This window comes from Triturus cristatus, chromosome 4_1 (assembly GCF_964204655.1).
Source record: "Triturus cristatus chromosome 4_1, aTriCri1.1, whole genome shotgun sequence".
Taxonomy (NCBI): domain Eukaryota; kingdom Metazoa; phylum Chordata; class Amphibia; order Caudata; family Salamandridae; genus Triturus; species Triturus cristatus.
In genome coordinates, this window is record NC_140585.1 from 277,986,548 (window position 1) to 278,013,667 (window position 27,120).

Genomic DNA, 27,120 nt, shown 5'->3' on the forward strand with positions numbered 1-27,120 from the left:
GGACTAAGTAGCATTTTAACATTGGAACTGGTGGAGCATGATCAGATCTACTCTGGTGTCTGCTTTTTACGAGAAAGATTCAGTGGCATACAGTAAACATCTATGCGATGCAAGCATATCAGGTTGAAGCCTAACACTGGCCTGTGAAGAACGGTCACCTGCTTATTCACCGATGGGCAAGACCAGGTCTTTGACCAAGTGGCCATCAAGTTTTCAGTGAGGGCCTTGTTAAAGGGCAGCAAGGGTTCAGATGTGGCTGGCCTAGGCTGCAACATTTCCATTAGGACATTAATCTAGGTCTAGACTAAAGGCAGCTACAAGTCCAGGACCTCAGCTGCCTTTCAGACCACCACCACAAATGCTGTGTTCCCTTAATCCAACCATGTATCAGGGGAACAATCAAGTAAATTACAACAAAAAAGGCACAATTAAAACACAAATCTTGGGAGCTGCTCTCACTGGCGACCAGAGAGAAAAGTACAACAACATTTTGTGATTTGGTCAGAGAGGGAAGCAAGTGCCCAAACGACGCTGGAATCAGGGACTAATTACACAGGATGGCCGAATCACTTCACCTACCTGTATGAATATAATCTAAAATAATGTGATAGCCATAGACAACAGAGATGCCGATGTCATGGACAATCTAGACTCTAATCCTGTTACTCTGCAGGTCAGTCCCACATGGGTGGCAACCATCCACAAATAGACTCCTGATGCCTTGCATGACTTCTGTCCCAAACCCTCGCAATTTCCGGAGGAAGCAGTACGCGGAGTGATCCTAGGCTAAAACCTGGTAATCTGCTCCTAACCCCTTGTCTAACTTCCGTCCCAAACATCTGGAATTTCCAGAGGAAGAAGTACAAGGGGTGACCCTAAGTCAAAAACTGAGACAGGCAATAGGCCCAGACAAAATTGTATCGGATGTCTCCAGAAACAACTTATCCACTTTGTTCCCTGCCCTCGCAACTGGATTTAATGCTATCTGGGCTCAGCTGGAAACCCCATGCTCAAGGAATAAGGCCATCATAATCCCATTCATAAAAAGTAAGCTGAGGCAACCCCACTAACTACATACACATTTTCCTGCTAGATGCTGCATGAAAACTGTATGGGATATTGGTATTAAGTTCCCTGCTGGACTGGGCTGAGGAAATTGGGATCCTGTACAACTATCAAGCTTGATTCCGCAAGGGAGTGGGGACAGTAGACCAGGCTATTAGGCTTTAAGTCATGTTCAAAGTATACAGTGATTAACAAGTCCACCCTATTCCGGGTGTTTATCGACTTCAAATTCAGCATTTTGCTCAGTAAATAGGCAACTTTTATGGGCCATCTTGAGAGCACAAGGCGTCACTGAGGAAATCAACATTTACCCTACAATACCTACATACCAGAGGAACACTGCCAGGGTGTGTTATTGCATGAGAGGATAGTGCACCACTGAGATAAACATCGAACAAGGAGTGTTCATTTCCCCCCCACCATTATACCGAGTGAAAATATAGTGAAGATCAAGCATTATATATGTACGACTAAAAAATATGTAAATATCTGTATATACAATGTAACATACATGAAATCTGACACCAGCGAATGCCTGCCGGGGAGGGCACATGTGGATCTGCAGCGCTACACGCTATGAATAGATGCTTACAAGGTAAGTAACATACTTCATTCACAGCATGTGTTGACTGCAGCTATGCATGCTATACATTGACTGTAAAGCAGCTCTCCTCTTGCGGTGGCTTTAGGTATGAGAAGGTGCCGATGTCTGGAATAGGGTCCGTAGGGCTGTTTGTCCACAAGAGCTTGTAGTTTTACTTGGAAGTCCACACAATAATGTTTAGCAAATGTGTGTGGATTTGTCCATGTAGCTGCCTTGCAAATGTCAGCTAAGGGAATGTTACCTAGAAAAGCCATAGAAGCAAGCACCTTTCTTCCTAGTAGAATGTGATTGTGGTTGTGTTAGCAAGATTTGTTTTTTTATGTAACATACCTGTATGAATTTGATTAGCCATCTCACAACTTCTGCCTTTGAAATTACGCTTTCCTTTCTAGGGTTCGAGAAAGCAACAAATAGATGTGATTTCCTAAAAGGTTTGGTTCTCTGAATGTAATACACGAGAGCTCTTTTAACTTCATGTGTATGAAGTTGTCAGAAGGCTTCTTGCCCCCAACTTCCATAGGAGCAGAATGAAGACCTTTCCCAATGCACCTCCTAAATCCCCTCCATCATCCAAGGTAATACTGTATGACTGGTGCGCTCCAAGGAGGGAAAGAGGATGAAGAGACTGCTTAATCCTCTTGGGCCGTCTTTATCCTTCACAGTAGTACGCCCTATCTTCAGGTTCGATTTCTCTATCAGGGTTAGTACTCGCTCTTACCAGTTTTTTAAGGCAACTGTAAAACATAACACAACAGTCTTTAATACAATTTCCTGAGGTACGTAATTACAAATACAGGTGTATTACTGAGTGTTGTGTATGAGCTCTAGATTACATATCCCAAATCGATTAGGATTTAGTCACTCTTCTGTAGGTGAATTACTGGATTTTAGAATGTGTAATATAAGATATAGCTATATATAGATATATATATAGATAGATATAGCTATATATTTGAAAAAAATGCTAAGATGATAATATATAACCTTCCTTTATCTCTTTGTTCTTTAGCAATTCAATCAAGAGTTCTTCTCTTCAGCAATTAATTTTCAGGTAAGAGTATTTTACTTCTCTTATTGCTCACTCTGGAATCATAAGCCAGCTACTTCTTCATTACGAGGCAAAAATAAACGCTAGGAAAAGATTTAGCAATAGTTTTCACACCTCTCTCTCTCTCATCGGGTAAGTCTCTATATAATGCATTTAAAAAATGGTCACTTTGCTTTATTTTAAGGAAGGTCCTCGAAGACTCGTTTTTGAATGGAGAAGCCCAAGAGATACCTCTCGCCGGTGAATCCGTTCCAAACTCCGAGAGTCTCGAAATGTTGCTCGCTTCCTTGTGCGGACGCGGAGCAGGTGCGATGCCAGAACACAGACCTCCTCGACAGGACAAGACTGGAGTGGGATATTTCAGGAACACTACCTCGGCAGAAGTAGGCGGAATAATATTAGAGTTACCCCACCCAACTGCACAGAAGTAACAAAGGAGAAGACACTGCTCACTAACAATACGGAGAGACTTTGGGGAAGGACACTAATCCTTCTTTAAAGTAATGTTATACAGTCTCTAAATATGACGCCTCACACGATGCCACTACCCTAAACTTCACTAACATGACGGAATACTCTAGAATTCACTCTTCACAGGGGAAAAGCTTCAGTGAAGTGGTCCGTTTTGAATCCTCACACACAAGACATTCTATTCTGAGCTTCACTGGAAATTGTTTTGGAACACTAGAATGCTGCTCAGCTTAATGTACATAGGTGGCTATATTGGAATTACCTCAACTCCACTTCAATCACCAAGTATTGGTTGTAGCTCTGTTCCTATGGTAAAACAATTGCCTCAACCATAAACCTCCATAATTTGGGAACAGTTCAGACAGAAGTTCTCTTTCTGCCACTTTCTCTGGCTTTGGAAAAAAGACAAGTAGATCAAGCATCTGATTTAAGTGAAAAAGTGAGTACTTTTGGGGTTTGTCCGCACGCCGTACCTGGTCTTGGAAGATTTGAAAGAAAGGTTCTTCTATTGTAAGAGCACATATTTGGCAAACCCTTCTTAGTGAGGTGACAACCACCAGAAAAGCAATCTCCCACGCCAGGAACTGTAATGAACAGGTATGTAAAGAATCAAAAGGTGTGGACATTAACCTAGTAACAACATGATGTAGATTCCATGACATGACCGGTGATGCCAATGGAGTAATTATTCTCTTTAGCCCTCCAATAAAAGCCTTAATGACTGGTATGCAGGAAATTGACTGGGGTTTATGGTTTTGCAGGCATGCTGCAAGGTGCAGTCAGTCATATGGAATTGTAGGCTTGTCGTGATTTCTGTAGGTTTAACAAATAGCATACTATCTTTTGTACTGTTGGAGAACAAGGGTCAATGTGATCGTCTATACAGTAATGGACAAACCTGTTCCACTTAGCTGTGTGATAAGCTCTAGCTGTTGGGTGCCATACCTCTCTAAGGACGCGTCCATACCCTGTAGAGGCAACTGTAAGTATCGAAACACTATGACATCAGGAGCAGAAAAGTGAGGTTTAGTTGTCTGGGGTTGGAATGCCTGACCCTGTCACTGTTCTGAATGAGAAGCTCTGGGGGAGCTTCTTGTGAGGTACTAGGGACAACTCCAGAAGTGTTGTCTACAAGGGCTGTCGTGCCCAGGTGGCAGCTACTAAGATCATTTTGAGAGAGGTTGGTTTGAGTTTCCAGATAGGATAAGGAGTTTGGAGAGGTGAAAAAGCCTAATCAAATATCCCTGACCAATTCACCCACAGTGCATTGCCCATATACTGTGGATGGTGGTACCTAGAGGTGAAGCTTTGACATTTTGCATTTTCTGCTGTGGCAAACAAATGTATGTCAGGGGTCCACCTAGTGCTTAAAGTAGTAATGAAGGACTCGGGCAGTTTCCACTCATGGACTTGTTACTGTGTCCTCCTTAGCAGGTCTGTCATAGAATTGTCCATCACCAGGAGATATTCTGCCAGAAAGTGGATATGATGGCGAAGATCCCAATGCCAAATCTCCTGCGCTAAGCGAGTCAACTGTATTGAAAGTGTCCCTCCCTGTTTCTGGATGTAAAACATTGCAGCCATGTTGTCTGGTCTGAAGAGCACAACCTTTCGAGTAACCCTGATGAAGGTTTTTAGGGCAAACTGAACTGCTATGAGTTCTAGTACACAAGCCACCGACCGTCATGGCTTCCATATACGCTCCCCATTCTACCAGTGATGCATCTGTGGTGATAGTCACTTGCAGTATTTGGTCCAAAAAAGGTCTGCCCTCGAGTAGATTTTCTGTGCTCCACGATTTTAATAACCGGTGGACTCTGGGGGAATCCACACTAGATCCTACAAAGTGCCCTCCGCCTGTGAACACCGAGATGCCAGACACTCTTGTAGAGGACATATTCGAAGCCTGGTGTGTGGGACAATAACTTTACAAGAAGCCATCATACCCCAGAGGCACATCACTGTTCTGACTGTGGCTGAAAAAGAGCAAGTTGGTTCTGGAGAATGAGAAACCCTCTGGTCAGTGGGGTATGCATTTTGCTGTGACAGACTTTAGGACCGCTTCCAGATATGGTTGCATTTGGAGAGGCTGTAGGTGAGACTTCATGGCATTAATGGTAAAGCCCAATTTGGCTAACAGATTGAAAGTAGTCTGTGTATCCTGCACACATTGCATTCGGTAAACACTAGTGGTGCAGTTGTCACCCCGAAAGGTAATACCTTGAACTGGTAATGACATCAACTTATCAGAAACCTGAGGTAACAGTAATGTGCCGGATGAATGGGGATGTGAAATTAAGCGTCGTTCAAGTTGGGTGTCCCCATGATGTCTTCTTCCTGTAGCAGTGACATCACATCCTGCAGTGTCACCATGGGAAGTCTTCTTACAATATGCAATGACTGAGCAGGGGAAGATCTAGCTTTGGCCTCAACGTGCCGTCCTTCTTGGGTATCAGAAAGTAGATGAATACATCCCTCTGCCATGATGTTGCCCTAGAACGGGTTTTATGGTGCCCTTCAGCAGCAGTGCCTTTACTTCCTCTTTGAGAAGATTAAGATGTAGAGGGCTGGCGGTCTGTCTGTGTCGCAGAATGTTTGGAGGGTAGGAAGTAAGTTCTAGGCTGTATCCGTGCTGAACAATGGACAGCACCCACTGGTTGGATGTTATTTCTGGCCATAGATGGTGGAACTGCTGCAGTCTTCCCCCGACAGGAGCTGTGTGATCGGGGGAATCATGGGTTTGTAGGTGGAGTGTCCCTTTCCGGAAGTACCTCTGACTCGTCCTTTCTGGTTACTACTCTTATATTCTCTGCTGTAGTAAATCTTTACCTCTTTGCTGATGGTATACTTGCTGTTGTTTTGGATAGGACGCGGTGTCATGGGTGGTCATCTTGGGCACACCTCTGCCCTGATATCTGCATAAGGACTGTTGCCAGGGTGTTGTTGACTGCAATGCCCCCACAGATTTCCCAGTCTCAGTATCCTTTTTTTATTTTTCTAATTGGGTATCTACCTCAGGGCCAAAGAAGTGTTTCCCATCAATTGGGACATTAAGCAGGTGCGGTTGTACATCTGGTTTACAGCCAGAAATGTACGGCCAAGTATGTCTATGCAGCATAATTGAGGAATTAATCCCTCGTGCAGCAGTATCCACACTATCCAGTATGCATCTAATCGTTATTCGAAATTTGTTAGCCCTCAGCAACTAGTTCCTCCCCTCTTTTTTAATACTGGTCTGGGAGGTTGCTGTTTGAGGGGGGACTGCGAAGCCCATAATTCTCTGGAGAGGGTGATGCCAGGAGGGCAGGTCCCACATCAAGAGTGCTACAAAGCACGCCCCTTATCCCAGCTACATGGGACATGCGCGAGCTGTGCCCAGGCCAAGGGCGGGCCCATCCATACCCATCAGTAAGAGGAAGAGGTAGGGCCACCCTCCTTGGCTCTGCGCTCCACAAAAGCCTAGTTAATAATAATAAAGAATTTTATTAAGCGCACAGCTACACCCAACGGGGTGTCCCGGCGCCGTAGCAGACAGAGAACAGAAGTGAAAGCTCGACTAGTCGATTCAGCTAAATAGCCAGGTTTTAAGAGATTTGCGGAACTCAAGATCTGACTGAATCAGGCGTAGGTGAAGAGGTAAATTATTCCAGCTTTGAGTGGCGCCCACCTAAAAGGATTTGCATCCCATTCTAACTTTTAAGATCCGAGGGATGACAAGGTGTTTGTTATTCGACTTTAAGAATCTGGCTTGATGATAAGGACAGAGTCTCCTCCTTAAGTAGAGAGGCCCTTTGCCTTTACCTGCCCGGAAAGCTAAGGTCAAAGCCTTAAATTCTAATCGCTTAGCAATGGGCAACCAGTGAAGTTGGCGTAAATATGGAGAAATGTGGTGACAAAGTGGGACCCCGCAGATCAGGCGTGCCGCAGCATTTTGTACAGTCTGAAGTCTGCGAAGCAAGCCAAGCAAAAGACCCAGATACAATCCATTTGCATAATCCAGATGGGAGGTTATCAGCGCATGGACCACGGTTTTACGGGTTGCATTGGGCACATAATTAATGAATTTGATGATTTTAATTTTGCCGAAGCAAGCAGCCGAAACCGTTTGGACCTGCGTAGACAGGGACAAATGTTTGTCCCATCTAACATCTAGATTCTTAATCCAGTCCTTAGGTAGAGGTGTGGTGCCTAATTCATCAGGCCACCACAGTTTCGAAGAAAGGGGAAGACTGCTGGTTAAAAAATAAGATCTCAGTCTTATCCGTGTTGAGTTTTAAGAAGTTATGGTCCATCCAGGCTGCAGTATTCTTAAGGCACTCTTTTAGTGGCTCAAAACTGGAGGCGGACACAACCCGAAAGGTGAACAATAACTGGGTATCATCTGCATAAGATATCATTTTGATCCCAGATTTAGAGATCAATTCTGCCAGAGATATCAAGTAAACATTAAAAAGAAGTGGGCTTAGGGCCGAGCCCTGGGGCACACCCCATTTAAGGGGTTTGACAGGGGAAATGAAAGGGTGGGTCCGGACCTGTTTTTTGCGGTCTGATAAAAAAGATGATAGCCAGTTCAGCACTGTTCCCTGGAAGCCAATACCCCTCAGTCGATTTAAGAGGATAAAATGGGAGACGATGTCAAATGCTGCTGACAGATCCAGCAGCACCGCCTTAGATCCTCCATCGACCGCCCAGCGTATTGAATCAGCCATTTCAATCAAAGCCAATTCCGTGCTATAGCCGGGACGAAAGCCAGATTGAGAGTCATGAAGAAGATCATTGGTCTCAATATAGCAGGCCAATTGCTGATACACTAGTTTATCTAAAAACTTAGCAGGGGAAGGTAATAGTGAAATAGGTCTATAGTTGCTAGTAATCTCTGGATCCGCATTCACTTTTTTTTAAGATGGGTAAGAGAAAGGCATGTTTCCAAACTGCAGGGTAAATACCCTGTCTTAGTGAAGAGTTCCAAATGGAGTTAAAATGGGGATTGAGGAGTTCTGCAAAAGCGCTGTATTGTTTAGGTCGCTGGGGGAAACTGATTTGCAATTCTGCAACTCAAGGAGGGAGACTTCTACAGATACATCAGCAAAGTCTGAGAACACAATACTGGGGATCATCTTCGGATGGGATACATCCCGTGGCTCAGGAAAGGAGGTATAAATCAGCACGATTTTTGTCTCGGAGAACTCAGAGTTTATTGCATAGCTTCTGTGAGGGGGGGTGGGTATGGGCAAGCGCTGAAGGATCAGTGAATGATTTTACAATTTTAAAAATTTCCCTAGAGGAGTTTTTGGCATTATTGATACGGTCAGAAAGGAAGTCTCTTATTTCCTATGAGAAGTTTGCAGTATTCTTTAAGCGCCGCACGATAGCTTGCCTTACTAACCGCAGAGTAGGTAAGTCTCCAGCTACGCTCTAGTTTTTTGCATTCAGATTTCTTTGATCTGAGCTCCTCCGAATACCAAGGAGCACAGGGCAGAGATCTATGTGATGTTATTGCTTTCAAAGGGGCATCAAGCGCATCAACAACCCACTTATTCAGATTTGAAATACTGTCATCGAGATCGCTAGAAAGAGTGGGCATAGAGTCCCCCAAAAGTTGTGTTAGGTACTCTGGCGTAACTCTCCTCCAATTTCTACTGTAATCTTTAGGAATAGAGGTGACTCTACCAGTGCTGGTTAGCTGAAATAAAAAAAAGAGATCAAAAAATGATCTGACCAAGCTACTGGCAGCAGGGAGTGAACAACGATCTCAGGTAGATTGGTAATAATCAGACCAAGTATATGACTTGCTTTGTGGGTTGGATGAGATACCTGTTGTATAAGATTGCACCCAGCTAATGTGGAGATAAAATTGGAGCTATGAGGACAGGAGAGAGCATCCACATGCAGATTCAAATCCCCCAGCATAATAAAATTAGAACAGCGTACACTAGCCTGGGAGATATAATCAGCCAGGATGGGAATTTGGTTGAGGCTAGAATTAGGCGGTCTATAAAGCAGCAGACCAGAGTAGGAGGAGGACGCCGAGAGTCTAACACAAAAAGATAAACCCTCAATGGAATCTAGCTGATCAAAATTAGAGGCAGTCATCTCCCATGGCGATTTATAAATAATAGCTACTCCACCACCCAGTTTCCCGTTTTGCCTGTTGGTACAAACTATGCCATAGTTTTCAGGGATAGCGAAGGTCAAAGAGGGGTTCGTGTCATTCCGAAGCCACGTCTCCGTCAGAAACAGAAAGTCCCAGTTATTGTCTTCGATGGACTGAAAAATATCCAGCGCGTGTTTGGGCATGATCTTCAGTTTAACAGCCCGGCTTTTAGTTTCACTACAACGGGTGCTGAAGAGGAGTAAGAGTTGCAGGTCTTATTGCAGCTAGTTGGAGTATCAGCATTTTAAGAAAACCCTCAGCACAAGCATAAATAATCCTCCTTCAGATCCCGGAGTGTTGAGCAAGGCAAGTGGAGACAGGGTGGGGGCCTAAAGGAGATCAGCTCTGTGCAGCTATGTGTGTACCTTTGACCGCTAGTAAAACGGGCAGCATCTCTGGCCCTGGCCAACCTCCGGCCGGGCGCAGACGGGCTTGCCTTAGGCGCGCCTTCGGCGAGCCAGCGGCGCGCCCGCTGCGTGCGTCCGCTGCGCGTCAGCACCATGCTGTCCTGAAATACGGCGATGAGTAAAAACACTAGAGCGTCACTCTGGCCGCTCGAAATAGCCCAGTCAGGAAGTGAGGATTCAATGATTTAGAATAGAAAGCGTCTCCCTCTACAACAATCAGCATGGGGTAGCTGCGGTGGACCGGGGAGTCAAGATGCCCGAGATGCACCTGGGCAGAGGCAGCACAGATTTAAAATCTAAAACAGGGCGAGAATAAACGATAATACAAATGTGAAAATAGATGTTAAAAAACACACAAATTTCAATTTCAGGCGAAGCACTAGTGCAGCTCAGCATGCAGGCAAAACCTCAGCCTGTCTGTCTGCTGCGTGTCGGCGCCATGCTGTCCTGAAATAGGGCGATGAGTAAAAACACTAGAGAGTCACTCTCCCACAATGGCCGCTCGAAATAGCCCAGTCAGGAAGTGAGGATTCAATGATTTAGAATAGAAAGCGTCCCCCCAGTTACTGTTGGTAAGCTGCATGCACTGGAAATAGGGAGTACTCCTATGAACATTGATAGCACATTTGATTTGGACTTGCCTGGGTTTTAAGCTTCTTAATATTTTTTTTCCTGACCCTGCGATCAGCTTTTCAATGGGGCAGTCAAACAGAGGCAGAACACAAAGGTAAACGAAAGGCAGCTGACCATCCACAGGGCACTGGTAGGGAGCCAAAATCCGCTAGAAAACTGTACCCATTAAGGACACTGATAATTTAATTGTGGAGTTGGACAATATTATAAATAAATAAAGGAAACAGACCGTGGTGCAGGCCACTTGGTCAAAAATAACACAATTTTAGGGGCAAGTAACTGTTGAAAGATTTAGCACTAAACCACCCTCGCCCCCTTCTGCTGATCTGCTGGACATTTTCAGGAAAAAAGCCCCATGCCCTGCTGGAACATTTAGTTGATGTTAATGATTTTGTAAAGCGCGCTTATACCAAAGTAGGCGTCATGGTTCTAGTGACACAGATCCTAAGCATTGTCAATAGTCAAATAAAAAGCAAACCAGACTTCAGAGCAGCGCTGGACAATTAGTATGAAGAAAAGAGGCTGGTTCTTAAATCCTCCATTAACTTCAAACGTTTGGGTTGAGATCGTAGGTGTTTAGGCAGTAAATTCCACCATTTTGCTGCAGTATAAGTAAAGCTTCTCCCACCCCAATGGGCTTTTCTTGTTCTGGGGACTTGTACCTTGTTAGCAGTACTGGATCGTAAAGTACTGGGGTGGGGGGAGTAACATTTAAGGCTTTCCTCCCAAATAAATGGAGCATCTTGATGTAGTCCCTTATGAACCCAACAAAGTGCTTTGAACTGAATGCGTGCCCCAATTGGAAGCCAATGTAGTTTCCTTTTGGAGTTGAAAACTGAGCAGAATTTTGGTAAATTCAGCAGAACTCTCCATGCCGCATTTTGATGAGTCTGATGTTTATTGAGAAGACATACTTGGCGGCCTACAAATAGTACGTTGTAATAATCAATTTTTGAAATTACCAGGGCTATGATCACTGCTTTCCTATGTTCTAGTGGTAAAAATGGTTAACAAAAATAAACAATTTTCAACGTAAAGAAGCAGGAAGAGGTCATCTGACTTGAATGTTCTAAGAAAGTTAGTCTGTTGTCAAAAATGACACCAAGTTTCTAGCCTTCTGTAGTGGGTTTGGTAATGAACCAAGATCCGATGGCCAACAGATGGAGTTCCAGAAGGTATTTCTGTTACCAAACAGCAGCACCACTGTTTTATTGGAGTTACGCTTTAGAGAGTCCAGTTGCATCCCCTGCACAATACTGTTCATGCATGTGCGGAACTGCAGGGCTAGTCTTTCTAGATTAGATGAACAGCCTCCACTAACTGTGTATCATCGACATATGAGCAGAGCGGGAAACCATATTCTCTGATAAAGAGGGCCCTTGTGGGACCCCACAGGGAAGTTTAAAAGGAGTGGAGGTATATCCTTCCACAGTCACTACTTGCGCTCTAATGATAAGAAAGGATGTAATCACTTTAAGAGCTGCTCCATTTATTCCTATTGTTTCAAGATGATTGATTAATGAGAGATGGTACACTATATCAAATGCAGCTGATAAGTCCAATAAGACTAAGGCCGCACTCTCTCCTTGGTCATCAATGGATCTGATTTTTTCTGTAGCTGGCTGAAGGGCAGATTCTGTACAATGTCTTGGCCTAAAACCATATTGTGTAGTGAAAATAACCTATTTGGTCATCGCTTTCTTTAGTATTCTATGCTGGCAGTGGTAGGTGAGGGATAGGCCTACAGTTTTTAACATCAGTGAAATCAAGAGAAGTTTTTTTTTTTTAAATCAAGGACAGGATAGACTTTTTTTCCATTCTGGCAGGAAATATCCTGAATCCAATATCATATTTATGATAGTGGTAAGGTGGGCAGAAATTCTATCTGAGACAGGATGGAGTACCTCCAGAAGCCATGTATCTGTAGGGGATCCAGACTTAATAGTTTTTAAAAGAGAAGCAGTTTGCTCCACTGAAACATGAGAAAATGAGGACAAAAGTAGAGAGGAAGCAGAGCAAATTTTGGCTGGAATTTCTTTATCCCTGATAGTAACTGGAGTATGACCCCAACTGGTGGACTGACATTGGAAGTCTTAAAAAATGGTATTAATTTCACAGAAGGAAAAATTAGCTAGTTGGTCTCAAATTTCTTGACTGGGAGTGACCTTGTTTCCATCTCCAAAGGCTGAGAAGACTCTCACCATTCTAAATAGATCCCTGGAGGAGTTGCTAGCTGCTTTTATTTGGTCTGTGAAGAAGTTTGTTTTGGATACTTTAATTAGCTTTTTATATTCCTTTATTAGATTTTTGTATTTTGATCTTTAACCTTGACTATACTGTCTTCCCCATATCTGTATCTGGTTTCTGCAGTTTTTCTTTAGTTCCCTGAGGTCTTGTGAGAACCATGGGGCAGAAGGCATTTTACGATGATTTATTCTACTTTTACGGGGGGCTAGCGGAGACACAGCTTCGTTAATCCGTGAATCATATATGACTGCAGCTTGTTCTAGATCATCATAGTTGCCAATAATTTTTGTTTTAATAGATTATCTAATTTAGATGTATGCATTTTTTTCCAAGTCCTATTATTACACGCCATTGGGATTTTGGCTTAGTCAATTATGAAAGTAGGGATATTAAATTTAAACAGAATAACTTTATTATCCGTCCACATTAAAGGTAGCAGTTTATCAATCCTAATGATTGAGTGGTTAGGAAAAATACCATCCAATATGTGGCCAGCAGAGTGAACTAATTGTTTAAAATCAAAATGTAGTAGATTATCTAGTAACATGTCTGTATTTTTATCCTCAGAGCATTCTAAGTGAAAATTAAAGTTATTTAGGATGGTAAAAGTGGGATAGTCAGTAAACCTTGTAAAAAAATCTATTTTCGTCCTGGGGGGACGATAAATGAGTAAACCATTAATAGTGTAGGTATTGTGAATTTTTCACAAAAAAAGTAAAACCCCAGAATTTAGATGAAAAAGGGGTTTAAACGTGGCTGAAATGCCAATCCGGTAAATGATAACTAGGCCACCACCTCTCCTTTGGGGTTTATCCAGTCTAACTAAGTTATAACCGCTTGGTAGACAGGCTATGAGGTCCGGGTCAGATGTTTCATCTACCCATGTTTCAATTAGGAAAGCAATATCAGTGTTATTCTCATCTAATAACACCACAAACTCCACTGTGTGTGTTTTATGAGGGAGAGTGTATTCAAGAGTAGGCAGTTAACATCATGGCCATCATTATTTGGATGAGTCTTAATATGTACTCAAACATCAGCTTTCCTGCTGTCATTATGAGAGCATGGGGTGGTTAGAATTGAAAACTAACATATTACATTTATAAGAAGGTTCAGCAGCATTGCAATCTATGCGAGGAGATACACGCGTCCTACCTTGGTTACTTATTTCCATCAATGCATTATTTGTGTAGCTTTGGCAGGAAAAAAGGGCAGGGGTTCTAACGCCTGGAGTTGTCCGGCCGCAGACGGGCTTTCTTGTAGCATGCCTTTGGCTCGCCCACTGTGAGTGTCCACTGCGCACATCCGTGCCTGCATCGGTATTTATACAAAAAAACTACTCAAACAACTAGCCTGCTGAGTGGCGTTTACAGCTTCAAGCCTCAAGTCAGGAAAGAAGGTTGACTTCCTCTGTTCAAACGGGATAGTCCTGCGGCAGACCGGTAAGTCAGGCCAGTGTGTTCCAGCTGCAACAAATGAAGAACAAGCATTTGCATAGCCAATAGGTCTAGCCTTTGGGACCTACTAAGTGTTTAGTCATAGATATTGGCAATGTTTTTAAGATATGTTGTAGAGCAATGTAGCTGCTGTGTTCAGTACTGTAAAGTTTGTGTGCAAGTTGTGCTTAGTGTAGTGACGTAAGGGCAGTGGCATGGTGTGGAATGTAGTGGCAAGCTGTGATATGTTGTGTGTTGGTGGGATGTATGTGTGTAGTGTGTTTTGCTGGTGTGTATGTTGGTGGTATATGTCCTGGTGGGCTGGGGCAGCTGACTCCTACTGACACCACGTTCTACTTACGAGCGAAAAATGGACCTATAGAATGCAATGGACTGTCACCCGCTTGTTTTGAGGAGATTCACTTTATTGTAAACATTTTGCTGGTGTCCTGTAATCTCTTGTCAACTTCTCAATAAAGTCTATAAAAAAATAAAATAAAGGGTGGGCGAATTTCGATCACTGACACTTCAGCGCCTCGTCAGGGGCAGTAAGCGCTATGAAAATCTACAATAAAGCGGTGTTTTGGCTTTCAAAAGTCTTTATCCTGAATCAGAATGCGCTTGCATGTATTTATTTTTGCAGTTTTTATATAGCGCTAACTCTACCAAACGGTATCTGAGTGGTTTACATAAGTTCCAGTTCCATTACACATGGTCACAGTCATTTTTTATATAGCGCTAACTTTACTCAACAGTATCTGAGTGGTGTACATAAGTTCCAGTTCCATTACAAACAGTCACTTTTTCGGAGGAAGAACGGCACGGGGAAATTAAGTGATTTGCCCAGGATCACAGGATGTTGAGCTGAAGCGGACTCAGACCACGCTACAAATAACAAACAAAGAAGAGTGGGAGGGCATGCAAACATAAGCTCAGGCTGCTAATGAAAAGCAGCTCAAGAGGAGTGGTGGGGGCGGGCACAGGAATGTAGCTGCCGCCCTGCACGCCGCTGCTCGCTCCCGAGAGCAAAACGTAGTGGGACTTAACATTACAAAAATAGGTGGGACATGCACCCGCCTTTAGCCATTTGCATGTTTTCATTAGTGAAAAACACACGCAAAAGCCAATACGATGTGTGGGAGGAGTCAGACCCACACAGAGAAATTTTGAGTACTTACAAGAAGCCTCCCATAGAGCAACGCATGCGCGCTGCGCTAGGCTCGACCTAAAAAAGTATTACAAAAGCAAGGTAACACTTGCAATTAAGAATAATTAAAAACCCAGGCACCTTTCTTTTCTTGTTTAAAAAGAGCAATGCTCTGTGGTCACTTGCCTGTAATGTCCGTTCAGCTAACACCCACCAACGACCGGCCCTTGATGGTACCCCATGAATGTTCCGCAAATCAACTAGACTGGCTTAACATGCTCTAACCGTTACACACCACTTGCAACCTCTGATAGAGAGAGGAATCAGACCCTCATCTCAGATGCTGCACTTACCACCACATGCCTGGAAGACAGTTATTGTTTTTTTTTCCCCCAACCATATTTTATTAATTTTCAAGATAAGAGCATTGGTTACATACATTGATCTTTGCATTGCGTGATACAACATGCCCGTGCACTTCAGCATACATGGCTCAACACCCTATGTAATCAAACAGACCCCCCTTCCCCCCCCTTGAGTTGCGCTTATGTGAATGAATGCTGAGCTCTAAAGTCTGTCAGGTTCGTGCGAAGTGCGGCAGTTATGCACTGTACTCGAGAGCGCCTATTGGCGCGGTTCTATATGTGCATTCCCCTCTCTCTCCCTCTCGGGTGTCGCCGGTCGTGAGGGGTCTGTCTCATTGTCGTCCTGCGCACCCATTGTCAATTCAGACAGTAGGTTTCCCCACGCCCTGGCTCTATCTGGCCAATCCCTCGGCTCGCTTCCCTAAGGAACAGTCTGCTTTCCGCCCGTGCCCATTTTTCTAGCTCATGTTTCCAGGACACAATCCGCGGTCCCCCGGCATCTTCCAATTCCTAGCTATTTCCCTTTTTGCCAGTATGTAGGCCATGTCTTGGAATTTCCCCGTCACCTTATTTTTGGCCGTATCCGGAAACCATCCCAAGAGAAAGTGTTCCGGAGTGCGCTGGAGCTCCTTTTCGAGGAGGTCGCCAACCACCCATCTCAATTCCTCCCAGAAAAGCTGAAGTGTGGGGCAGCTCCGAAACACGTGCATTATGTGGGCCTCCCTCTCTCTGCAGCACGGGCATGCAGCCGTCTCCTTCCCAAAGTATCTCCTGATGCGGGATGGAGTGAGGTACACTCTATGCAGGATGTAAAAGTTGATTATTTCAAAGCGCGCGTTTCGGGACACTTTCAATGTTCGGACCAGGATCTTATCCCACTCCATCTCTGGGATCTGTTTCCCGATATCCTCTTCCCACTGTAACCGCAAGCGCTGTAGCGGCTGTTGTATGTCTCATCTAAGTGCTTTATAGAGGCAGGAAACTGTCTTAATCCTCCCCGCCGATAACGCAATATATCTTCACCCGCTAGCATGCGCGGCTCTGCCCCTCCCACTCCCCAATGTTGCCTGATCCTTCTGGTGAGGGCCCCATATCTCAGGAAATCACCTGCCGGTAGGTTGTACGCTGCCTGAAGCTCTTCGAATTGGAGGAATGTAGCGTCCTGATAGAGATCCCCCATCTCCTTCAGTCCTGCCTCCGCCCAGTCTTCCAACCCTGCCCAGTGTGCTCCATGCGGCAGCCCCTCCAGTGTCGTAATGGGCAGATCCGGGGAGTAAGGAATTTTGGCTCCCAACCTTCTCAGGTACCTCGCCCAGCATCTCACCACCACCATAATTTCTGCTGTCCTCCGACCCGTTCATATGCACCCTCAGCAGGATCCTCGTCAGGTCTGGAGTTACCGGCCCATACGGATACTGCTCCCTCTCCGGGTTACGCCCCGCCGCCAGCCACTGGATCAGCCAGTACAGCTGGGCTGCCAAATAATACCCTTCGAAGTCTGGGGCTGCCAGTCCTCCCTTTGTCACGGGTCGCTGCAAGGTGGTTAATGCCACCTGTCGGCGTCCCGCCCCCCCCAAATGAATGCTTTGAGGGATGAGTCAAGATCTTTGAAAAAAGCTCTCGGGATCCATACTGGAAGAGTCCCGAAGTAATACAACAATCGCGGGAGCGCTACCATCTTTAAAACCGCCACTCACCCGGCTACTGATAGCGGCAGTGTCCCCCAGAAGGCCATTACAGATTTCACTGAGCGTGTCGCTCTGCCCACATTACCCTCTAAGAGATCCATCAGGCTGTGATATATTTTGACTCCTAGGTATGGCAGACAGTTGGGCTCCCACTTCAGGTTCTCTAGGTCAGAAGGTGGGTGGTTATTGGGCTCAAGTGGATACAGACTGGATTTCCTCCAATTAACTCGGAGGACGGAGACAGCACCAAACCCTGCTAGCATGTTCGCGCTCCTCTCAGCTCTCCTGCCGTGATGCGGAGGAATAGTAAGAGGTCATCCGCGTACAGGGCTATGAAATGCTGCACCGTTCCCACTCTTAGGCCAGCGTAGTGCTGTCCTCTCCGTGCTCTGCACACCAGAGGCTCCATGGCCAATGCAAACAGGAGCAGAGAAAGAGGGCATCCCTGCCTTGTGCCTCTCTCCACACACTGTCTGGGCAATATAGTTATCCCAGTGCGCACCCGGCCCGTGGGTGACGCATATAATAGTTGTATCCACGCCAGAAAACCTCCTCCTAGACCCATCTTATCCAGGACTTCATACATGTAAGGCCACTCCAGGCTATCGAAGACCTTCTCTATATCTACTGCGAGCACTGCCGCCTTCTGTTTGTCGTACCCATTCGCACCCATGATGGCAAGCAGTCAGCTGATATTTATGGCCGTGTTCCGCCCCGGGATGAACTCCGCTTGGTCCCTGTGAACCAAGGCTGTCAAATGAGAGAGTAGGCATGTCGCCAATATTTTGCTCAGGATTTTTTAATCCATATTGAGCATGGACAGCGGCCTGTAAGCTGTGAAATCATGTGGCTCTTTCCCTGGCTTAGGCACCGGCACTAAGAGGGCTTCCCTAGCACTCTCTGGGAGCACGCCCGCCGCCCGGGTCTCCTGGTACACAGTGACCAATCTGGGCACCAGCTCCTCCGCATATTTCACGAAGAACTCCGTCGGCAGAGCCTGGGGTCTTATTCCATGCCATGCCCTAGATGGCACCCGTACTTCCTTCTGGGTAATGTCTGCTCCTAGTTCTTCGGCCTCGTCAGGGTCAAGCCTCCCTATCTGCATGTCTGCAAGGTACTCCCTTGCATCAACCTGCGTACCTGTCTGCGAACACTGATATAGCCTAGCATAATACCAAGCAAAGACCTCATTGATCTTCAACTGCGTGTAGTGCCTGATCCCTTCTTCGTCTTCAATTTCCACCAGTGGCTGGGATCTGCTCACCGGGTTTGCTAGTCACGTCAGGAGCGGGTCTTCTAGGGTGTCCGGGTGGAGTCTCCATGTAGGGATCGTCCCCGTCGGCTGTCTCCAGGCCAGGGAGAGGAGCAATGGGTTATGATCTGATATTGTGCGCACAAGATATTTAGTAGCATCAGCTGTGCAGTGGATTTCTACCGAACCTAAAAAGGCGGAGATGGACATACACGTCATGCATTGCTGAAAAATAGGAGTAGTCTCGATCATGCGGGTGTAGAACCCTCCAGGTGTCAATCAGTCCCCAGCTCTGTCTCCAGGCAGTGAAAGCCTGTGAGGCTCGCGCTGCCTGGGAGTTTCGCAGCGGGAGATGGGATCTGTCCAGAGAGGGGTCATCTACACTATGAAAATCTCCTCCCACCAAAGTAATTCCCGCTAGGTACTGCGCCAGGCAGTGACTGCTTCGCAAAAAAGGCCTGTTGCTCTATATTAGGGGTGTATACGTTAATTATGTTTATTTCCCGGCCCTCTAGCCGCCCCCTGATGGCTACATAACGACCCTCCGGGTCTATTACTGAGTCCAGTAGTTGAAATGGGACACCTGCCTGAATCCAAATTAGTACTCCCCGAGCATATGCCAAGAAGGTGGTGTAGAACAGCTGACCCCTCCACCGTCTCTGCAATGCTTGCCCTTCCTTTTGCGTGAGGTGTGTCTTCAGAAGTAGGACTATCTGGGCACCCCTCCGCCTGACATATGACAGAACTTTATGGCGCTTCGTCATTGTGTGCATCCCTCTGATGTTCCAAGTCATACATTTGTATCTCTGCGCATCAGCTATTGAGTGAGTTAACAATTATCCGCCCTCCGCGCACCTGCCAGGGCCCCCATCAGCACGCTCAGTCTCCTATAGTGCTCTGCTTGCTGCAACTCAAAGGGCTCCCCCTTAAAAACTTTGAACATTTCCCCCAACTCCCGCGCCCCAGGATAAGTAGGAAAACACCCTGCATCCAAACTAAGGTTAAGAGTCCAGTGACTACTTGCAGTTCGAATAGTCAATTGTAGGGTGACAGGCTGCTCGTTCACCTCTCTCCTGGTCTCTGCGGCCGCCCTTCACTCTTGTAGTCCCAAAGGAGCCCAAACAGTGCCCTCGCCCCATCAACCCCAATACCCCTGTGTCAGGACAAGTTCATTCTGCTTTGGCGCTGATCCGCACACAGTATGCTTCGGTCTCTTCTCCTCTAGGCGATGTCGTCAGCCGTCTGTGGCGTGACGTCTGGGATATTCACGCTCAGCACCTCAGAGTCACTCGATCCATGTTCCAAACCAGTCGGCTGCCATCTCGCTGCTCTGGAGAGGGGCTGGGCTGCTCCCCCCACCGCTAATCCTTGCTACCACCTGCATCGCATTCCGCCGTTCCATCTGTGCCTCTTCTTGAGTGGGAGTCAGAGTCTTGACTTTGGGAGTGACTAGGTCCTCTCCGTCGCCGCTCCGGAACTTGTAGTGGTGCCGTCTCTGCATGGCTGTCCAGCCACTCTGACGCCTCCTGCGCTGTCTTAAAAAACTCAGTGCCCCTTTCGGTGACCACTTGCAGCAGTGTAGCTGGATATTGCTGGATATTGCGTCATGTACTTAAAGTCCAGTTGACGCAGCCGCTGCTTCACATCTCTGTAAGAGCCTATCAGACGTTGGACCTCGCGAGAATAATCCGGGAATATTCGCACCACTGAATTGTCCACCGCTATGTCTCTCTTTATATGGGCTTGCGCAAGGATGTGGTCCCTATCCCGATAGTGAAGTAATTTCGCTATCACTACTCGCGGCGGGGGTCCTGGCGCAGGCGGTTTCGCAGGTACTCGGAGCGCCCTCTCTAGAGCGAAGAAACTCGACAGACCTTCAGGCGCCACGTCGTCCCGCAGCCATTTTTCCAAGTAGTCGATCATATTGCGGCCTTCTATTTTTTCAGGCAAGCCTATGATTCTGACGTTGCTTCTCCTTGATCTATTTTCAGCGTCTTCCGCCCAAGACTCTAGCGTGCGTACCTGGGCCTCAAGAGTTGTGAGTCGTCGCTGCATTATTTCAACGTCCGGTCGCACGTCTGTTAGGTGGTCTTCAGTTGTTTTAACGCGATCCGCCAATTTTTTGTGGTCTTCCCGCAATAGACCCAGGTCTAGCCCCATTGAGTCGATCTTAGCCTCCAGTCTTGCACTCGAAGAGGTGATGGCCTGTAGAATGCACTGTAGCATGGGGTCTCCAGAGTGTTCCGCTTGGCGCTGGGCCCCCCCTCTCTCCTCTGCCGCGTGCTCTATTGGGGCCTCCTCTCTGTCTTTTTTCTTTTCGACTTTCCCCATCGTGCCTTCGGGGTCTGTGGGGCCGCTGGCGCCACGTAGGCTCCTTGGACTCTGCTATCAAAGTTTGTGGCGTACTAGTGCGCCCTCTCTGCCAGGCGCCCCGCAATCAGTTGTGTGGGTGAAGTCTGCCGTCCTAGCTCACCCCTGGTTCCGGAGACACGCTCTCCTCCGCGTCAGTCGAGGGCTCTAAGTTTGCACGTCTTCACACTCTACCCAACGCAATAACCTCTGTAGGACCCCAGTGGTCTCACCTGTCGTCCCCCCCTACTGGTCGCAATACTCGCTCACAGCAGGACGCAAACAGCGGGAGGGTCCGCACCGCCTTCAGCCGCTCCCTCTCTCGTCCGCTGCTTCTTGAGGTCTCGCGCACTGCCGCCTACTCCCTCAGGGCGCCCCTAAGCAGGCTACACTCCAAGGACTTCCCCAGCGTCTATGCGCTCCACGCTCTCTGCGCGCACTGCCCAGGTAGCACTCTCGGGCCCTTATCCGCTTCCTTCAGTCGCAGGGAGGCTCTAAGCTTGGTCCTCCGTGGTGTGAGAGCCAGTCGCTCCTCTCTGTGGCGCTGCAGGCAGCTCCTCGGCACAGGCAGTCCCTGGGCTCGCTTCTCGGTCTTCCACCTCGTAGTAGGTCCCTGTGCAGACCGGCTTCCAAGGTGGGGAGGCCGCCGTGCCCCCTCCCTCCCCCCCGATTCACCAACAAGCTGTGCCTTCACCAGATCTTTTGGTGAAGTCCCCCGCCCTGGCTCACGTCTCCATGATCGCTAGGCCCTTCGGGTTGCTGGTGCTCATACCCGCTCACTTCGGGGTTCCACCCAGTTCCTCTCTCATCTAGGGCAGTGCACACACTCCCCTCCACGGCCGCCCGCCAAGTGTCCTCTGGCCGCACCGCTCCCTTCTGGTCAGGAGGGGGGAGGAAGGAGCCTCAAATGCGACAAGCCCCCTAGGCGCAAGTCCAATGCCCTCAGCAGCCCTCTGGGACCGCCCGCTATCTTCTGTGCACCGCAGGCAGGCTGGAACAGCAATCCGGCCTTGCACCCGGGCCCGCCACGCGGGGAGTTCAGCCACACCTCGGTCATTGCAATTTAGTTCTTCCTCTGCATCCACAAGGAGGTTTGGGGGCCAGTCCGCTATCCACTCAGCAGCGGTATGCCAAGGTGCCCAATCCTCGGCTCGCCGCGGTCCACTGCACGCCACAATCTACAGAGTCTCCTCTGTATCGTCACTGGGGGCCGCCATCTTGAAGCGCGGCCTCGCGGAGCTCCGCAGCTGCTGCTTTCCTGCCTTTGTCCAGCAGAACGGGGTCTCTTCACTTCTAGGGAACTCCTCTCCCCTCTTGTGAGTGAGGGGGGGGCACCACCAGGACTCTCGGCCCTCTCAGGGAGTCAGGATGGCTCTTGATGGCGGCCGGTTGACCGGAGCACGTGAGCTTCGCTGCTCACTCCATCGGCGCCAAGCCACGCCCCCCCTGGAAGACAGTTATTGTTGGCAATTTGTGGAGTGAACTCGACAATATGAAAGCAGCAGTTTTCACTTTGAATTTAAGACTAATTGATCTTTTAGAAGTTAACAGATTAACGGAGAGACTCTTAGCAAAAAATCTGACCACAAGCGCACAGGAATGCGGACCACAAGAGCACAGAAACAGAGGGTGAGCGGCTATCGGCTGCTGCTGTTTATGTTCTGTTGCCTTTAGCACTAATTTCCTAGTGCACAATGCATCCTTAGGTCCATTTGGATGAGAGGATTTATTTTGCACCCAGAAAACAGAGCTAAATGCTGGGTGATGCACGTAATTTTGTGTAATTGCACTACAACAATTTACACTAACCCCTAGCAATAACCTCACATAATATAACATCGGCTCCCACTTTAACATCATATATCATAAGAGTTCATCATCCAGCACTGTGTAACAAAATGAAAACATCACCCAGGCTCTCGTTATCCTTCTCTTTTGTTATTGCCACCCTCCCACAAAAGGTTTTCACCTCACAGTATCAAGCCAATGCCAGACCCTTCTCTATGCTACACATCTAATATGTAAAATAAACATTGCACATTTAATAGAGCGCTTCTAACCCTGTTCCTTTGGTATTGAGGGGTTGCCTCCCCCTTTGTTTGTTCATGCCTAAGACAACAGTACACACCTCCATTTGCATTCAATGAGCTGTACTTGGCGCTCTCTTCCCCCTGCACCTTGGAGATTAATCTCTCTCTTGCCACTGTATCTTGGGGAAGGAGGAGCTGCTGCTGCTGCTGTCCCTTAAGGTGCTTGACCGGTCCAGGACGCAGTGCAGCAACCTTCACATGTGGACAAGATTACCTCCTGTGGAGAAGCCGGGTAAGAGTTGAGATATGTGAAGATGTTTGCCTGTGTGCACAAGAGTGCTTGTGGCCCAGGCTTTGGAGACGGGCAGTTAGTACAACAGAGTTCGACATTCTGTGCTCCATCTGGCACCTGGTTGAGCGCAGAACCCTTGTTAGGAAAAGGTTCTGGTCAGGCCCAAACAACTGCAGACCCAATGGTACAGTCACACTTTTAACCTAAGTGCTGGATTAGAGCTCGGGCAGCCTAGGGCCTGCTGCCCTGGGATTGGAGAGGGTAAAGGCCTTTCTCTGGAACTTGATGATGGCTCACCTCTCAAACACTGGTGTTCTTCTCTATACCCAGTTGTCCCTTCTTTCAGCTCTCTCTGCAACTCTGGGCACTTTAGTAAGGAGACCAAAAGAGGCGTGTCTGTGCCTGCAGCTAAATGTACTGAGTAGTGAAAGAGGGCAGAAGCGTGCCTGTTCCTGTAGCCCTTGGACAGAACTTTGAAAAGACACCGGCTATAATTTTACAGAATAAAAGACAATGCTTGCTGTGTAATGGTAAATTCTGGCAAAATATGTGTAACTTGAGAGATGGACGTGCTTTTCGAGGTCTGTATTTCCTGGGCCAAAGTCGTCAAAGTCTGTAAGTGCTTTCTGCCCCGTGAAATACCTTTCAGTGCGATGCCAGCCTCTGTTCAGCGCTTTGGAGCTCACACAGCAGAGATATTCCAAGTTACAAAGAACCACAGACTGCAGCGTTACACAGCAAACCCATCTCTTTAGGAAATACAGACATCACCGTATGTGTCACTACAATGCCCCAATTATTTGTCTATTCTCGGCCAAACTGGGCACAAACTTACTTAAAGATGCATCTCTGAATAACACCTGCGCCATCAGAAACCCCTTTATAAACCCTGGCTTTACCACAGGCCCTGGTGACGCAATGTTACTATAACGACAAGAAAACAACACAGACTGATCTGAATTTATACACTGAGCAAATTTAAAAATACACATGTATTTGTTCTCACAGGCAGCTCACTCTCAGAAATCGGGAATGCAGGGATTCCAGATTGAATTGGTTGCCTCGTATATTGTTTATTGCCACACATTTTTTTCATGGAGACTTTTTGGGAAATGAGGAATAGGCTTTTTATGTTGCATAAGCCCTTCAGCTGTGTTGCAAGCTTGCTTCTTGAACATAACATTCGCAAAATGGGATATTTCTAAAATGTATCTCATTAGAAGGACAGAACGTTTTGTCTCCTAACAATGAACTATCAAAGTCTCATGCATGAGGCATAGAAATACCACATACAAGCACACTCGAAAAAACAGAAATGTGACACATAAGCAAAATGAAAACTGAGAACCTCTGTGTCAGCCTCCTCCTTCACTCATCAATTATTATCACATTTAGGCTATCCCATGCTTCCCTGACATCAACTCCAACCCCTCGACAAAAACCCTCCCTGAACTGGTTAAAACCAATATGCTATTTCTAGATAGACAATAAAGACATTACCTTCATCTCTAACCGAAACCAATTTGTTCAAACAGACTTAATTACTCTAAATCACTCTGTGTACACTGGCACATGCTTCAACTTACACATGGAGCTACTGTATGTAGTACTAGGTCACACACGCATACCATTTTCCCAATATGAGAGCAACATACTTTTTTTTAATTAATTTGGTTATTTACGAAGTGACATCAATGGCCTCTGAGAATGCTTGAACCAGTGTCCAACTCTAGAAGTGCTGTTCAAAGTCAGCCCAACCGAAACGGAGCTTCTCTAAAGCTGTATGCTTCAATTGACGATCGAGGCATGGCTTGGTTAGAGGAATCTAGAAGGCTCCTCCAGGACTCTTTCACCTACCGATGAACACCGAGGATTTTACATAACGTCCATATCAGCCTAAGGTGTAAAATCAAGCCCTTTCTACCTCTAAATAATCTTTGATCCATAGTCGAGGCTCTCATCCCTGCACACATCTCGCTAACTAGGCTCCCAATACTACTGTTTTACTAATAAATAAAATACTTCAGCCGCCCAACTGTTCATCAACCAAGGAAATTGCAAACATCCCACATAGCCTGCAGCAACTAAATGGGGTCTATCTTCCAGTGCATAGCTTACAAATATGCGGAGTCATAGATGAAACCTTCAACATGAGTAAACCAGATCTACTGTCAAAGAAATACAAAATCTTCAGTGGCACCTGAAGCTCCTCTTCTGCTAGCTTTTTAATAGGAAATAATCACAACGAATTGACACACAGCGCACGTCTCTTCCAGTGTACTGAAGAAGCTGTGGAAGAACTATCAATTCTAAGACATTCCATTTCCCCTAAGCACTTGAATGCCGAGAACTGGACCCATTGCTTCTCCATCTACCTTTCTCCTTAAATTTTATTCCAATTTACTCACCTATCACTTGATCTACCTGCATACTATGCAAGTATCCCCACAGGCACTCTGAATCCCCATATGTGGAATTATGTACCTCTTGCTATGCATAATGCTCTTCTGCACTACATGATTATCGCCATTAAATAAAAAATAGATTAAATTAACTTAATAGTAGCTGTTCGTTGCTTCCCAAACTGCTATTAGTAACACTTGGCGAAGGTACCAGCATTTAAGAAATGCGTCAAATAACCATACATACATTTGGGGTACATACCTGTCTGCAACCAAGAGTCCTTCAGAAGCTGAGATATATTGAGCTGTGGGTAATAGAAGGCTGAGAAGATTTTGTGATGGAAAAAAGAAAAAAAAAGAAAAAAAAAGGAAACCGTGACTTAAGGATCACTTCTAAGCATATACAATAAACACATTCAAGTGAAAAGCAAGAGTTGTAGCTAAGCATCTCTACTAGAAAGCTATGTACATTAAAACTTTATATGCATAAGAAATGAGTTACTTACCTATAACTGTAGTTCTCCAGTATCGGAATCTTTCATAGATTCACATGCTTGAATCCTTACCCGTTGTCAAGATGGGAGCCCCTCGGGACCTTAGTTAAGCAATGTACTTATAGGTATAGACTAGAAAAGGCATAGGACGCTTAGTTTAGTAACCTATCGTAGTCACTTTTTTTTCCCAAAAGAGACCAAACTTAGGCCTTAACCAATCAGGAAGAATCACCCCTAGAACACTCCTGTGAGAAGCTGCAGTCCCTCAGATTTTTAGAACACGAGTGCAATACATAAGACTACTGAGCGAGAAAGGCGAGCTTCCCAGGCCAGGGGAGGAAGGTGAGTCGCATGTGAATCTGAAAGATTCCAATACTGGAGAACTACAGCTGCAGGTAACTTATTTCTTACTCCAGTATTGAGCTTTCATAGACTCACATGCTTTAATCAGATTAAACAGAAATGTAATGCCACATTTGTAGGACAAACCAATGTGTAGCAAATAAGCAAATTTGCATAAAGGTAAGAAACACGGAGAACAAAGTTACGAAGAAAACAGCATTATAATAAGGAAATACATTTGTCTTTCTTTCAATAAACATAGATAACCATGGAAAATGTGCGTAAACCAAAAAACGGATGTTCGAAAGACAGGGATGTCGAAGCACTGCTTTTCCCACTGCTGCATCATTGTGAACTTCCAAGTCCAAGCAGTCATGCTGAGTAAAGGTGTCTGTTCTTCCATTTCGCTGCCTCCAGATATCAGGAAGAGACACCCCAGCATACATTGCCGTAGAAATAGTCCTAGAGGCATGGGTACAAACACTTGAGGTCAAGGGTCTGCCAACCTTCCGGGGACAAAACTGAATGGTGATGGAAATGCATTTGGAAATGCTTTGCTTTGAGAGTGGAAAGCCTTTCCTTGGAGCACTGTAAGTGACCGATAGTTGAGAGGGTTTGCTGAAAGCTTTAGTTTTGGCCGAGTAACATTTTAGGCATCACTTGACGTCTAAAGAATGAAGCGCTCTATCCGCTG

At 46.3% G+C, this 27,120-nt stretch overlaps 1 protein-coding gene across 4 annotated transcripts in view; it reads right to left on the reverse strand.

Moving 5' to 3' along the window:
• The window catches only part of KIAA1549 (KIAA1549 ortholog), a 746,373-nt gene that overhangs the window by 348,157 nt on the left and 371,096 nt on the right, over positions 1 to 27,120 (reverse strand). For all 4 annotated transcript variants that reach the window (XM_085652039.1, XM_085652040.1, XM_085652037.1 and 1 more), the window contains exon 7: positions 25,853 to 25,912. In XM_085652039.1, coding sequence (XP_085508165.1) covers positions 25,853 to 25,912 — 60 coding nt within the window. The remainder of the gene's footprint in view (positions 1 to 25,852; positions 25,913 to 27,120) is intronic.